Source organism: Phyllobates terribilis, unplaced genomic scaffold (assembly GCF_046119375.1).
Source record: "Phyllobates terribilis strain yellow unplaced genomic scaffold, ASM4611937v1 Scaffold_11__3_contigs__length_659146591, whole genome shotgun sequence".
Lineage (NCBI taxonomy): Eukaryota > Metazoa > Chordata > Amphibia > Anura > Dendrobatidae > Phyllobates > Phyllobates terribilis.
The window spans coordinates 391,753,702-391,767,565 of record NW_027362771.1 but is presented as its reverse complement, the minus strand read 5'-3'; the positions used below and the strand labels follow the sequence as shown (position 1 = coordinate 391,767,565).

The following is a 13,864-nucleotide window of genomic DNA, read 5'->3' as shown; positions in this document are numbered from 1 at the left end:
TGGACTTAAAGGGAACCTGACATTAGATTCATGCAGCTCGATTCGCAGACAGCATGAATCAGACCCTGACTGCTTTCAGCGAAAATGTAGCTTTAAAGCTGTCAGGGACATTTCTTCGTGAGGGTTGACTTAAAATTCATCTGAACTAATGTGCAGGACTAATCAGCAACTGCTGGAAATGTTAGAAGTATAGTTATTGCTATACCAGGTACTGAAAATAAAGATTCACATACTTTTGCAACTCACACACATGTGATATTTGTCATTTTTTAAATGAGCAAAATGATGCAAGTCTAATATTTGTAACTCATCTGTTGAATTTGGTTCTCTTTATCTACTTTTAGGACTTTGGAAATCTGATATAGTTTTAGGACAAATTTATGCAGAAATGCGGAAAACTTTGGTGCTTGAAACTTTGTAAACGCTTCAATGTATACCCTTTGCTCTATTGTAAACAGGCTTTTCTAATCTAATTTTTTTTTACTAAACCTAGTACTGTAGTATGTATATGTGTATATACTCACCTACCTTCTCCGGTATCCAGTGCCATTCTTCTCCTCTTCTGAGTGACGTCACCGCACTTTAGACTCTCCGGGTCATGCTGCACGCTATGAACTAAAAGTGACTTTTACAATGAAAGCCTATGGAATGTCAGAACGAGGTTCTATAAGTTTTCATTGTAAAAGATTTCCGGTTCACGTATAGAGCATAGAGTGACCCGAGTGGTCTTAAGAGCGGTGATGTCACTAAGAAGAGAAGCAGGTCGACACTGGCTACCAGAGAAGGTGGCTGTAGGTGAGTATGGTAATACACTGACAGTACACTATATACACATATACACAGGTGTAGTAAAAAAAAAAACCTTCATGCAAGGAATTCTTAACCATAACTCTTATGATTTCTATTAAAGGATCCAAATATAAAATTCTTTATTAAATTAGTATTACAACATTAAATTGTGTGTTACCTATGGACAACAGGACATCAGGATCATTGAAATTTAAGAGCTGGAAAATCCTTATATACTTGGTCATTTTTGTATATAATGCTTATAATGCTAATAAAATATTTGTGTTACTACATTAACGTCATGCCTGTGAGTTCATGTTTTTAGTTTTTACATATCGAAACTAAAATTTATTTCTAAAATACAATACCCATTTGTCTACAAATGCATAATGTCATGTGCCAATTTTATATATTGTGCACATATTAATATCACAATTGTGTATTTAGTTGATTGGATTTGAGGCATCCGTACTGTTTCCTTTGACATAAAAGTGCGTATTGCAGATTTTTTTTCCCACTGCTGGATGTAGACTTTTGTGTTGCATGCTGACTGTCTGTCAAAGTTCTATGTATTTTATTCAAAAGGTCAGGCATTTTTTTAAATGTCAAGTTTAGCTGACCTAAAGCTGTCTTTTTAAATTATTTTTAACTGTACCAAAACAAAAGTGCATCAATCAATAATTAAAACAGAATATCGCTTTACTGAAGTTGACACGTGTCTGAAATATAGAAATGGATGGAGCAGAGCTTAATTTCCAATTTAACTCTTTGAGTTTTTATCTATATGTTGCATTAGTGATCTCAGTTAAAGAAAAATTTCAGTAAAAGTAAAAAAATAATTCCAGGTATTTTTTATTATACTTAATGATTAGGTAGTTCTTTGTCATCCATAAGAAATATCCTGTAAGTACAGTACAAAGCCTGCTGGACTGTTAATACAGGCACAGCTCCAAATTTTCTGATGAATACTTTCCTTTAAATGCTGCACATGCTTTGTTCAGAGTATTGCAGTGACCTTTTAAACACAAAAGTATCTGTATAAAAGATGCAATAAAACAACAAATGAACACTTGGTCATTTGTTCTATGATCAGCCAACATGTTTACACAATCCAATGGTTGGCAATGATAGAGTACCCTATCATCTACCTGTTTAAAGGGCCTTAGGGGGTGTTACCAGAACAACAACGTAACATCTATCCACAGAATGAGATTCATTTAAAAGAGCAGATAATGTTTTAAAGGCAATCTATCAGCTTCTCCAGACTTCCCAAAACCCATAAAATGTATTTATTGAACCCTTTATGTAACATGATTAGTGAGCCGATTAGTTCAGGGAAACAATGCCCCAATAACTCGCCACCCACTATTTAGCATGTTGCAACCGCAGTTAAAAAAATGACTTTAGGCATATTTAAAAATCTATAAGGAACAAAAAGGGGCTTATTAGGAAGTATATAAAAGGATCACTAAATACAGTACATGGTGGCAGTTTTGTGGGCCTGAGTACACTGACAGGTTCCCTTTAATTGATGAATGATGAGATCATAATTCACAACTCGCGAACAATGTCAGACAAGTGTTTACATAGGACGAGAATCGTGAATGAAATAATAAGAGATTGTTACTTTTTAACATCGAACATCATGCGCTGTGATCACATAAACATAATCTGAAGTGTAGGTATGTTCAACGTTCAAATCCCATAAGTGATACTATTCATCTCAAATACACGCAGTCATACAGTATTGTACAAACATTTCCATTGATGCTGTACAAAACAAATTTAATTGAATTACTGATAAAATATTCGATAATCAATTTCACGGTTTTATATAAACAGTGACATTGGCAATAATAATGATGACCTATATGACATAAATATGTGCTTGTTTCAATGATCCAACTGCAATTGAACAATTGACCTGCAATAGAATAATCCAATCACTGAAAGCCGTAACTATTTAGAGCTTGAATTTCCACTCCTCCTTTTTGCCATTCTAATCGTTGAACGAGTGAACAATCTCCATTTACATAACACAATTTTTGAAAAATGAATGAGAATGTTTTCACTTGTCTACACGATTTCAAACACATTTTTGGACACATTGTTCAGTCGCTAAACCCATTCAATTTACACAATTATCATTCATTCATTAATGTTAGAATCTGAAGAATTATTGGCCAGTTTAAATGCGCCTTAAGTGTCTAACTCTGCGGTGGCACAAAGAGCTGATTACCATGCTAAGCTATCTCTGTTGGTCAAATAAACCATAAAGATAGTTCAATTGGGTCATCAATATTGAAGTCCTGGACAGTCCCTCTAAGGAAAGGATTGTCCCATAAACAATATTTAGCCCTTATATGTAGGATAGGTGATAAATGTATGATTGTTGAGAATCTAGCCAATGGAATGACACCGATCATGAGATGGAGGTCCCAAAGTTCCCCATATGAATGGAGTGGTAAAGCCTCACGGCCACTTTATTCACCACTTTGAGTATACAGAAACGGCAGTGTACATGTGTGATCAATACTCCATAAGAACTGAATGGATCAGTGGGCACGTGCTAGGTGCATTTGATTCTCACAGGTAAATTTTGGAGCCCTATTCTTGCGAAGGGTGGAAATCCTTTTGGATAGACCATAAGTTCTGTGGAATGGTGATAAATGGTGTTTATAAGATAATCTCTATAATGGCAAATTTTAATACATATTCAGTATATATGCTTAAAGTAAAACCTACTTACTTTGCAATCATTTGGTGAGACTAGCAACTTCAGGACTGTACCAGACTGTAGCATAAACTTGTGAAATATTTCCCCCGTGAACACATCTCTCCAAATTATAGATGAATTCTGATCACCAGAAATGAGCCAACTTGGATCATATTTCTCTGATTGTCCATGAGGGTATAGTAGACTTGTCACACTGCTGTCATGGCCTTCAAATATTTTATGTGGCAGGGAACCTATATGCAATGAAAAATGTGAGGCAAATGATTTTTTAAAATATTCTCAATTAGAGCTGCAGTTACAGAAGATGTTTATAATCACACAAAGCTCTGCTCTACTGTTCTTTCCCTGTTTGTAATCACAGTAGCTAGCGATAGTAAGATTAGTAAGCAGGACTATCTGTCATTACATGTCTATTACATAGAAAGCTAGATCTTACATTCTTTGGGGGTTTTTTCCCAAAAAGTCAACAGACAAATTTTTGCTAGTGCCTCTTTTGTTTCAGTGGAAATTAGAATCTAAACTTTAGATTGAAGCTAATGTCTCAGCAATGGAGATAACAAATTAAAAAATAAAAACTACATTTAATCTGCTCTGGACCTACTATTCCATAATGAGGTCAGTTTAACTTGCTTATCCTTGTAAAAAGTCCTGTTTAAAGGGTACTTATCATTTCACATGAATTTTTATATATTATAGAGTGCTGCCAGCCCACAAGTGTCCAGATACCTAGACTAGGACCTATCATTCAAAATACTGCTCTGAAGTTCACAGCTCCTGTATGAGTGAATACACAGAGCAGTTTATGGGCTCACACGAAATCCTATGGTCTATACCCCACTTTCACAAGTGGCTGCTTCTAATGACAAGAGCAAGAGATTGATATAGGTTGCATATGTGCATTAGTTAAAGCGGGATCAGTTATAAAGCATATTACAGAAGGAGGTATTACTTCGTAAAGTAATTGGTAATATTCTTCATGTATCAAATCATTTTCAAGATCTCTGCTTGCAGTCATTCAACATGAATCTTCAATGTGTACGCCCAATGAATAAAGATCTATCTTGGTCATGAGAAGATCACAAAGGAAATCTAACAACTCCACTGTAACTATAATCATTCCTGTATCTGCGTGTCGATTACATGACCAGTACATGTGTTTATCCCTTTGGTGAGAACAGTAAATGACAGCAAGCAGATATCTTGAAAACTATTTGGAATTAATAGAAGAAAAACATGTATATTTATAGGATAGTAAAACATTGGATTCATTACTGCTAACAATGTATTTTAAAGGGATCTTGTCAGGTGAGTTCATGATGGCTTCTTCCCAAGCAGTTCAGTTATATTGACAGGTCTCTACCTATACAAAAATTGAATTATACCTCCTAATCTCCCGCCTCCTTTTTAAACTATGGTATTTTAAAAGATAGCTGCAATAGGGAGTGTATCTTCCATACACTTCCTGTACTTCAGGCACTGTGACCCATTAGACGGGTTCCCTCTAAAGTATTGATCATGATCCTATGCACAATATTTTATATGTACATGGTTTCTTCCATTGTATTTTCTTTAACGGTGTGGTGTCATCTTTATTACCTCTTAGTAGTGGATGGTCTCGGAGAAGCCTTGCTCTGGCAGCATGCAGTGCAAATGTAATGACAATGTTACCATCTTCACAGCCACAGACCAGTTTATCAAGGCTGGGAATGTAGAGGGATGCTGTGACTGTGGCAAATGCCACACCATTGGGGCTACATAGATGATCTATGATTCCTTCAGACATTGATTTATGGCTGTCAAACATTTCCTGAAGAGTCAAGTTTACCTTTAGTGGTATCTCTAAAAAAGACAGAGCATATCAATAATATCACAAAATGAAAGTGTAGCTAGTGTAAAGACATTAAATCCTTCTATCTAGAACATAATAATGAATTGTAGTTCTTATCTATGAAACTTCTTATCTACAGAAGAGATGTCAGGCCAATATTTGCCAAACTCAGTCACTTTCTCAAACAGAGTTATCAATGAAATATGTTATTAGTTACACAAGAAGCTCTTAGACAAGACTCTATTTTTATTCAGTCACATAAAGTCATCTAAAGTGTACTGCCAAAACCCGTGACCATTCCAGATAAACTCGTGATAACATCTGACTGCCACCATTATCACTGACAAATGATGGCATCATCAAAATTTCCGTAAAAGAAAGGAATGAGCAGATATTTTACAAGACTTCTCAAAAGACTAACTGCAACTACTAGGCTTACAAAGCTGGTTTATGTTCTCTCTGATTGACTACAGTGTCAAGAAGAGAGCACAGTCTATAACTAGAGATCATTAAATCTTTTGAAATTCCAAATCACCAGCTTTGATTATTTTTTCTCAAAAAAAATCTCTAGTGCTGCGAATCCTATAATTCCCCAGACAAGATATGTAACACGCTGTGGTCTCCTAGGACTTTACTGAACCATTTTCTAGCACCTTAATGCAAATCCAGCATTAGAAATGTCAAAGTGACCTCAATTTGTCAATCTAAGGAAAACATATTGTAGCCAAGGCTAACCAATAGTGTCCTATTCAACAACTAACTCCTAACAAACTTTTTAGGCTACTTAAATTGTAAAAACTGTCCAAAACGTATCCCTTTTCAGGGATCCAAAACAGGTTTGCTATTGTCAAATGATTAAACAATTGCATATTCTTTTTATTAAGTTGTTTAAAAATTATCTCTTTTTAAGGACGCGGGAACAGGTAAGCTGTTTTCAAAGTGGAAAAGAAATGGCTTGTCAACAAGCCATGAAAAAAATGATCCTTATTTTGGGAGCTATTTCATGTTTGTGAATCTGAAGAGGATAAGCTTTCCAGCAGCTGTGCAGTATGACTATGAAAGACACTGAATAAGCGCAGGAGATACTGTATGTGTGGGTGTCTAGCTTCAGTAGAAGTAGACGTGTGACGCTTCTCAAGCCCTGCCCTGGGAAGATGGGGTACTCGGAGCCGGGTCAGATGTTGAGAAGGGGGGATGCAGTCGTGGCCTTGACCCGTTCCGTGCCCAGGGCCGTCACATTGAAAATGATATTAGGGCTAACCGGGTTGAGTGGTACTTTGTCGACTACGCCACCTGTGGTGTCTGGTGATGCGCCACCAGCGCCGCTACAGTCCGCTGAGGCCCGATGTCATGGCAGCTAAAGTTCTCGCTGCTCCCCACAGGCGGAGCGCGGCCTCAGGGCAGGCAAGGCAGGATGAAGGGGGTAGTAGTAGTAGCGCAGGGAGTGCGGCACCGCGTCGCGTGGTATGGCGCGTAATGAACAGTCCGGAGGCCATAGGGATGAATTTCCAAGGCTTTACTCACAGTTTTCATAAGCAGCGCAAGGCTCCTCCCTGCTCCTCGCGGAGTCCTGCGACCCCCAGGGACGGGGGTCCGACTACCTCCGAGGAAGTCCAGTGTGAGGTAGCATCCCTACACCAGAGTGTTCCTGCACTACAGACTTTACCCTTTCCCGTCTGTGCGTGTGTAGATAGGCTGGGTCTCCCTCTGAGCTCCTCTAAGGTATATGGCTCGGGTGGCAATTCCTCTCCATCCCAAGCCCGGCGGGATCCTCAGGGCCTAACCAGGCTTTCCCGTCCTGGACATAGAGTACGAGGTCGGGTGTCGGGGGCCGGTACCCCTCTTGCAGCCGGAATCACTCTGAATAGATCAGGTAGGCGAGGACAAGTGGCGTACTCCGCTCCGTCTGCATCCTCCCCGGGACCCATTTGCTAGGGAGCCACACCCTAAAGCTCCCGGGCCTTCTTGATCCTGGTCCTTGGCCGGGTTGAGACATTCCTCGTCTGCAACCTACCTCTCGTCCCAAGGCCAGGGTACGAGGGCTGTGTCCCTTGCTGGTGCAGGCCCACACAGGATCTGCGCTCCCGGAGGGAAGTCACATTACACACAGTAGTTTTACAGCAACCAAAAAGACCAAGATCAAAGATGGCATTCTATTAAATATGAAATTAGAAGTGTCACTAACTAACTGTTCCTCCACCCACACCCACTAACTGGTTCCTACCACTTTGTGTTCCCCAGTCTCCCTGTAACCAGGGGAGCAGCACCTAGTGCATACTAGCTCCCTCTGGTGGAGATGTGGTGTTGGATGCAAAACTAGGTAGCTACCATCACACCGGACCTACCTCAGAGGAGGAACACCACACTCCATTAAAGAAGTGCAATATTCCTGTGGCGGCCGAACCCTCAGGGGCGCCACATTCCCCCCTGGTAAAACACAGCACGTCCGCGGGCTGCAAAGGAATATCACCCAGAAAAATTATTTTTATATAAACAAATAAAACTATCATCCCTTTATGGGAGGTACATTTCTTATAACGTTGCATAACAGTATAAAAGTACAAAAGTGCAAAAGTATAAAATTATAAAAAGACAGAGATATAAAAAAATGCAAAATTATAAATTAGGACAAGAGACTTTTTTTGATTAAGGCAGCGGACGGGTTTAAAGTGACGACCACGACAGTGATGCAACGGCGGTACGTTCAGCAGCAAGAGGGACCTGCCCTAAACCCTCTACGTGGGCCCTGGGGTGGCTGCAGGGCATGAAGATCCGATGCTGGACCCCCACACGTGCCACTCCAGACAGGTTTTGCTTCTGAGGTCTGAGGTAGTAAGAAAGGCACGGTTTTGTATAAAACCAATAGGGAGCACCTAAATAGGTGCATAACTATGTACATTGCAGTCCGCCGCCTGCCATAGTCCGCTGGGACCAAAGTCTCTATAAAGAAAGGATCACACAAAAATAGAAATAGCAGCAACAGTCAAACTTCAAACAATAACAACAGCAGCAGCCGGGGGCTGCTTCAGACTTGGGGCTCACGTGGAGGGAAGGGCTCATTCCTCCCAACAGAGGGCAGCTGATCACCCGAGGCTGAGGAGGTGGTGGCCTTGCTCCCGGACACTTTGCGGACGTCCAGGGCGTACCACCCACGCTCCCCCTGGTGGCGAGCGAAAGTCACAGTATCGCCCGGGGAGAGGTTCCGGCTGGGGTGTCCCTTTTTGAGGCGCGGCTCGACGTCCTGCCGGCTGAAGAACACATCATCACGGAAGAGGGGACACCGAATAAACCCCCACCCCGACTCGTGGTGAAATCGCACAACCTTGCCCTCATACCGGGGACTGGGATGGGTAGCCTCCTCCTGTCGTGCCCGAGTCTTGGAAGCCTTGGTCCGGACTTTGAGGCGCTCGCAGCGTTGCTCCCGCTGACGTCGCTCCCGTGCCAGCTGGAGGACCTGATCACTGCACCATTGGCTCCTCCTCTGCGCTTCAGCTGCGGTCTCCCACGGGAAGCCCATCAGGTCGCCCCCCTGGTTTTCCCAGGCCCACTCTTCGGCCTCGGGCCAGGTCACCGCCGGGGCAGGTAGTGGGGTCAGAACGGGCTGCTGAGTGTCCTCTAGTAGAGCGGACCAGTCCGGGTTGGAGGCGGTAGTCTCCTCCGCAACTCCAGGCACCTCCATTAGAGAGCTTTTGGGGCAATGCAAATCCCCACCGATAGCCGCCGCTTGCAGCTCAGGAGCCAGCGCCTGCTCCCAGGTGACAGTTTGGGGATGTACATACTCCGCCATGAGGTCCAGGATCAGCTCCAAGGGCTCCGCAGCCGGGGCAGGGGTTGCCTCCTCACTTGCCGTCAGGTCGGTTTCCACCTCGACCTCTGGGCCGACTGCTTCCGGAGCCTCCTCTCCTCGGCTGCGGTCTCAGATCCGCTGCAGCATCTCTGCTTTCCACGCAGCCGTCGCCGCCTCCTGGGCCTTCTTCTGCCTCCTTGCAAGCTCTGGAGCCTCCCAGTTAAGAAACTCGAAGTCTCCCGGTGTCAACGCACTGCCGCTAGACTCTCCTCTGGGTGAAGGGCCTGAACTGGGTGCAGCAGTCGCATGGCTTGGTTCACCAGGGTCATCCATGACCTTCTCCGTTCGCTGCCAAACTCCAACTGCAATGGCCGCACCTTGTTGCTTTGCTTCTTCTTCCTCCTCTTTCGGGGCGGTTCCTGGGCGGCATGCTGACAGGCCCGCCTTCGCTCAGCCCATCCAGTTTGACGGGGCATTACCCCCCGGACAGTCTCTGATGGAAGGGGCAGTCCACATTTTTGGCGCCAAGCGGAAGCCCAGCCCATGATGGGAGGTGTACAAAGTCAGTCTTTTCACTGCGTGATGGCGCCTGTTCTTCTTGGGCGGGCGCCATTTTAAGTGTAAAACAACAGTCCAAGGTGTAAGGCACACAGTACCCGATAGCAATGGGCACTTTTCTCCGTTGTTGCGGGCACGAAATCCTGCCGACTACGCCAGTGATATGACGCCTCTCAAGCCCTGCCCTGGGAAGATGGGGTACTCGGAGCCGGGTCGATGTTGAGAAGGGGGGATGCAGTCGTGGCCTTGACCCGTTCCGTGCCCAGGGCCGTCATATTGAAAATGATGTTAGGGCTAACCGGGATGAGTGGTATTTTGTCGACTACGCCACCTGTGGTGTCTGGTGATGCGCCACCAGCGCCGCTACAGTCCACTGAGGCCCGATGTCATGGCGGGTAAAGTTCTCGCTGCTCCCAAAGGCGGAGCGCGGCCTCAGGGCAGGCAAGGCAGGATGAAGGGGGTAGTAGTAGTAGCGCGGGGAGAGCGGGCACCGCGTCGCATGGTATGGCGCGTAATGAACAGTCCGGGGGCCATAGGGATGAATTTCCAAGGCTTTACTCACAGTTCTCATAAGCAGCGCAAGGCTTCTCCCTGCTCCTCGCGGAGTCCTGCGGCCACCAGGGACGGGGGTTCGACTACCTCCGAGGAAGTCCAGTGTGAGGTAGCATCGATACACCAGAGTGTTCCTGCACTACAGACTTTACCCTTTCCCGTCTGTACGTGTGTAGATAGGCCAGGTCTCCCTCTAAGCTCCTCTCAGGTATATGGCTCGGGTGGCAATTCCTCTCCATCCCAAGCCCGGCGGGATCCTCAGGGCCTAACCGGGCTTTCCCGTCCTGGACATAGAGTACGAGGTCGGGTGTCGGGGGCCGGTACCCCTCTTGCAGCCGGAATCCCTCTGAATAGATCAGGTAGGCGAGGACAGGTGGCGTACCCCGCTCCGTCTGCATCCTCCCCGGGACCCATTTGCTAGGGAGCCACACCCTAAAGCTCCCGGGCCTTCTAGATACTGGTCCTTGGCCGGGTTGAGACATTCCTCGTCTGCAACCTACCTCTCGTCCCAAGGCCAGGGTACGAGGGCTGTGTCCCTTGCCGGTGCAGGCCCACACAGGATCTGCGCTCCCGGAGGGAAGTCACATTACACACAGTAGTTTTACAGCAACCAAAAAGACCAAGATCAAAGATGGCATTCTATTAAATATGAAATTAGAAGTGTCACTAACTAACTGTTCCTCCACCCACACCCACTAACTGGTTCCTACCACTTTGTGTTCCCCAGTCTCCCTGTAACCAGGGGAGCAGCACCTAGTGCATACTAGCTCCCTCTGGTGGAGATGTGGTGTTGGATGCAAAACTAGGTAGCTACCATCACACCGGACCTACCTCAGACGAGGAACACCACACTCCATTAAAGAAGTGCAACATTCCTGTGGCGGCCGAACCCTCAGGGGCGCCACAGAGGCACAACATAAAAATATGACAGGTCAGGCAAAAAGATGTCTGGCAGTGTAGGGCCAGCAACTGAATCCCCACCAGCAGCAATGCAGTATAGATAACATGATGAAAAGGAAGTATATGCCCGATTGAGCATGGGACATCCTAATTGGTGGCAACAGAACAGTGTAGAAAACAATCTATAAGCAAGGAGAGTGTACGGCCGATCTCATCATTGGCATCAGCCATAGCTGAATGAAAGTTAACATTGATCCATCCCTGATTCATTTTGACAAACGTAAGGTTTCCAAACATGCAGAGGACATGTTTGGGTGGGACAAAGCCACTGTCCATATTGAAAACCCTCTCTGACAATACACTGTTCAGCCGGTGCATCTGTTTGGTAAAGAGTGTCGGCTTGGCACAGCAGGAGATAAAACATCTGATCCATCATGTTAAATATAGTCGTGGCTGTTCTGCTGCTTTGGCTATCTGTAGAGGTAAGATGCTGAGAAGGTGTAGGAGACAGACAGTTGCTGCCTAGCAATGGAAACAGACAAGGCGGCCAGTTGTGGCGGATTCACTACCTGTTGCAATCGATGGCAGTGGTGAATCACTGCCACTCTAAACATTCATCCAGTGTGTTGTGAAATGATATTGTAGTATTTCTGCCCATGGTTGCAGCTGGATATCTTCCAATGAGTCTTACTGAACGTTATCAATTTTCAAAAGGTGTCCAACTCAATTAGATAGTATGTTAATGAGTGCAGCACCCGCAACTTGACCAAGTGTGAGTTTAGTTAGCACACAAGCATATGATTTGGAGTGTATGTCTGTTTCTTCTACTCAAAATCAGGGATGAATATCTGATGATACGATGATGTGATGGATGATGATGGTAATAATGACACTGACCGGGTACTACTTGAGAGTACTAGCTGACAGAAATAGGATCATGAAGGGGGGGGGGGGCACAAATTGAGCATTGCTCTGATTGCTCACCTGCTTGCTTTTCCCAAATGAGCAGATTATGTCATTTCATGTGCTGATAGAGAGCCATAGCTCCTAGTCTATGCAAGCCTGAATGTTCACAGCTTCTTTTCTTCCTACAGAGCCTGCAGACTGCCAAATAATATTCTGACGGCAAACACATTTTGCCCCAAACCATACAGCACAGACCAAAAGTTTGGACACACCTCATTTACACAGCAGCAATACACAGGGTACGTGTAGCTCACATACAGTACAGACCAAAAGTTTGTGGAATTATATACTTAACAAAAAAGTGTGAAATAACTGAAAATATGTCTTATATTCAAGGTTCTTCAAAGTGGCCACCTTTTGCTTTGATGACTGCTTTGCACACTCTTGGCATTCTCTTGATGAGCTTCAAGAGGTAGTCACCGGAAATGGTTTTCACTTCACAGGTGTGCCCTGTCAGGTTTAATAAGTGGGATTTCTTGCCTTATAAATGGGGTTGGACCATCAGTTGTGTTGTGCAGAACTCTTGTGGATACACAGCTGATAGTCCTACTGAATAGGCTGTTAAAATTTGTATTATGGCAAGAAAAAAGCAGCTAAGTAAAGAAAAACGAGTGGCCATCATTACTTTAAGAAATGAAGGTCAGTCAGTCCGAAAAATTGGGAAAACTTTGAAAGTGTCCCCAAATGCAGTTGCAAAAACCATCAATCGCTACAAAGAAACTGGCTCACATGAGGACCGCCCCAGGAAAGCAAGACCAAGAGTCACCTCTGCTTCTGAGGATGTTTATCCGAGTCACCAGACTCAGAAATCGCAGGTTAACAGCAGCTCAGATTAGAGACCAGGTCAATGCCACACAGAGTTCTAGCAGCAGACACATCTCTTCAAAAACTATTAAAAGGAGACTTTGTGCAGCAGGCCTTCATGGTAAAATAGCTGCTAGGAAACCACTGCTAAGGACAGGCAACAAGCAGAAGAGACTTGTTTGGGCTAAAGAACACAAGAAATGGACATTAGACCAGTGGAAATCTGTTCTTTGGTCTGATGTGTTCAAATTTGAGATCTTTGGTTCCAACCACCGTGTATTTGTGCGACGCAGAAAAGGTGAACGGATGGACTCTACATGCCTGGTTCCCACCGTGAAGCATGGAGGAGGAGCTGTGATGGTGTGGGGGTGCTTTGCTGGTGACACTGTTGGGGATTTATTCAAAATTGAAGGCATACTGAACCAGAATGGCTACCACAGCATCTTGCAGCGGCATGCTATTCCATCCGGTTTGCGTTTAGTTGGACCATCATTTATTTTTCAACAGGACAATGACCCCAAACACACCTCCAGGCTGTGTAAGGGCTATTTGACCAAGAAGGAGAGTGATGGGGTGCTACCCCAGATGACCTGGCCTCCACAGTCACCAGACCTGAACCCAATCGAGATGGTTTGGGGTGAGCTGGACCGCAGAGTGAAGGCAAAAGGGCCAACAAGTGCTAAGCATCTCTGGGGACTCCTTCAAGATTGTTGGAAGACCATTTCCGGTGACTACCTCTTGAAGCTCATCAAGAGAATGCCAAGAGTGTACAAAGCAGTCATCAAAGTTAAAGGTGGCTACTTTGAAGAACCTAGAATATAAGACATATTTTTAGATGTTTCACACTTTTTTGTTAAGTATATAATTCCACATGTGTTAATTCATAGTTTTGATGCCTTCAGTGTGAATGTACAATTTCCATAGTCAAGAAAATACAGAAAAA

At 44.3% G+C, this 13,864-nt stretch overlaps 1 protein-coding gene across 1 annotated transcript in view; it reads right to left on the bottom strand.

Moving 5' to 3' along the window:
- WDR72 (WD repeat domain 72) overlaps positions 1-13,864 on the bottom strand; it is a 588,690-nt gene that overhangs the window by 391,154 nt on the left and 183,672 nt on the right. The window contains exons 11-12 of the mRNA XM_073653016.1: positions 5,123-5,365; positions 3,539-3,759 (exon numbers count right to left, since the gene is read on the bottom strand). Of these exons, the coding sequence (XP_073509117.1) occupies positions 3,539-3,759; positions 5,123-5,365 (464 nt within the window). The remainder of the gene's footprint in view (positions 1-3,538; positions 3,760-5,122; positions 5,366-13,864) is intronic.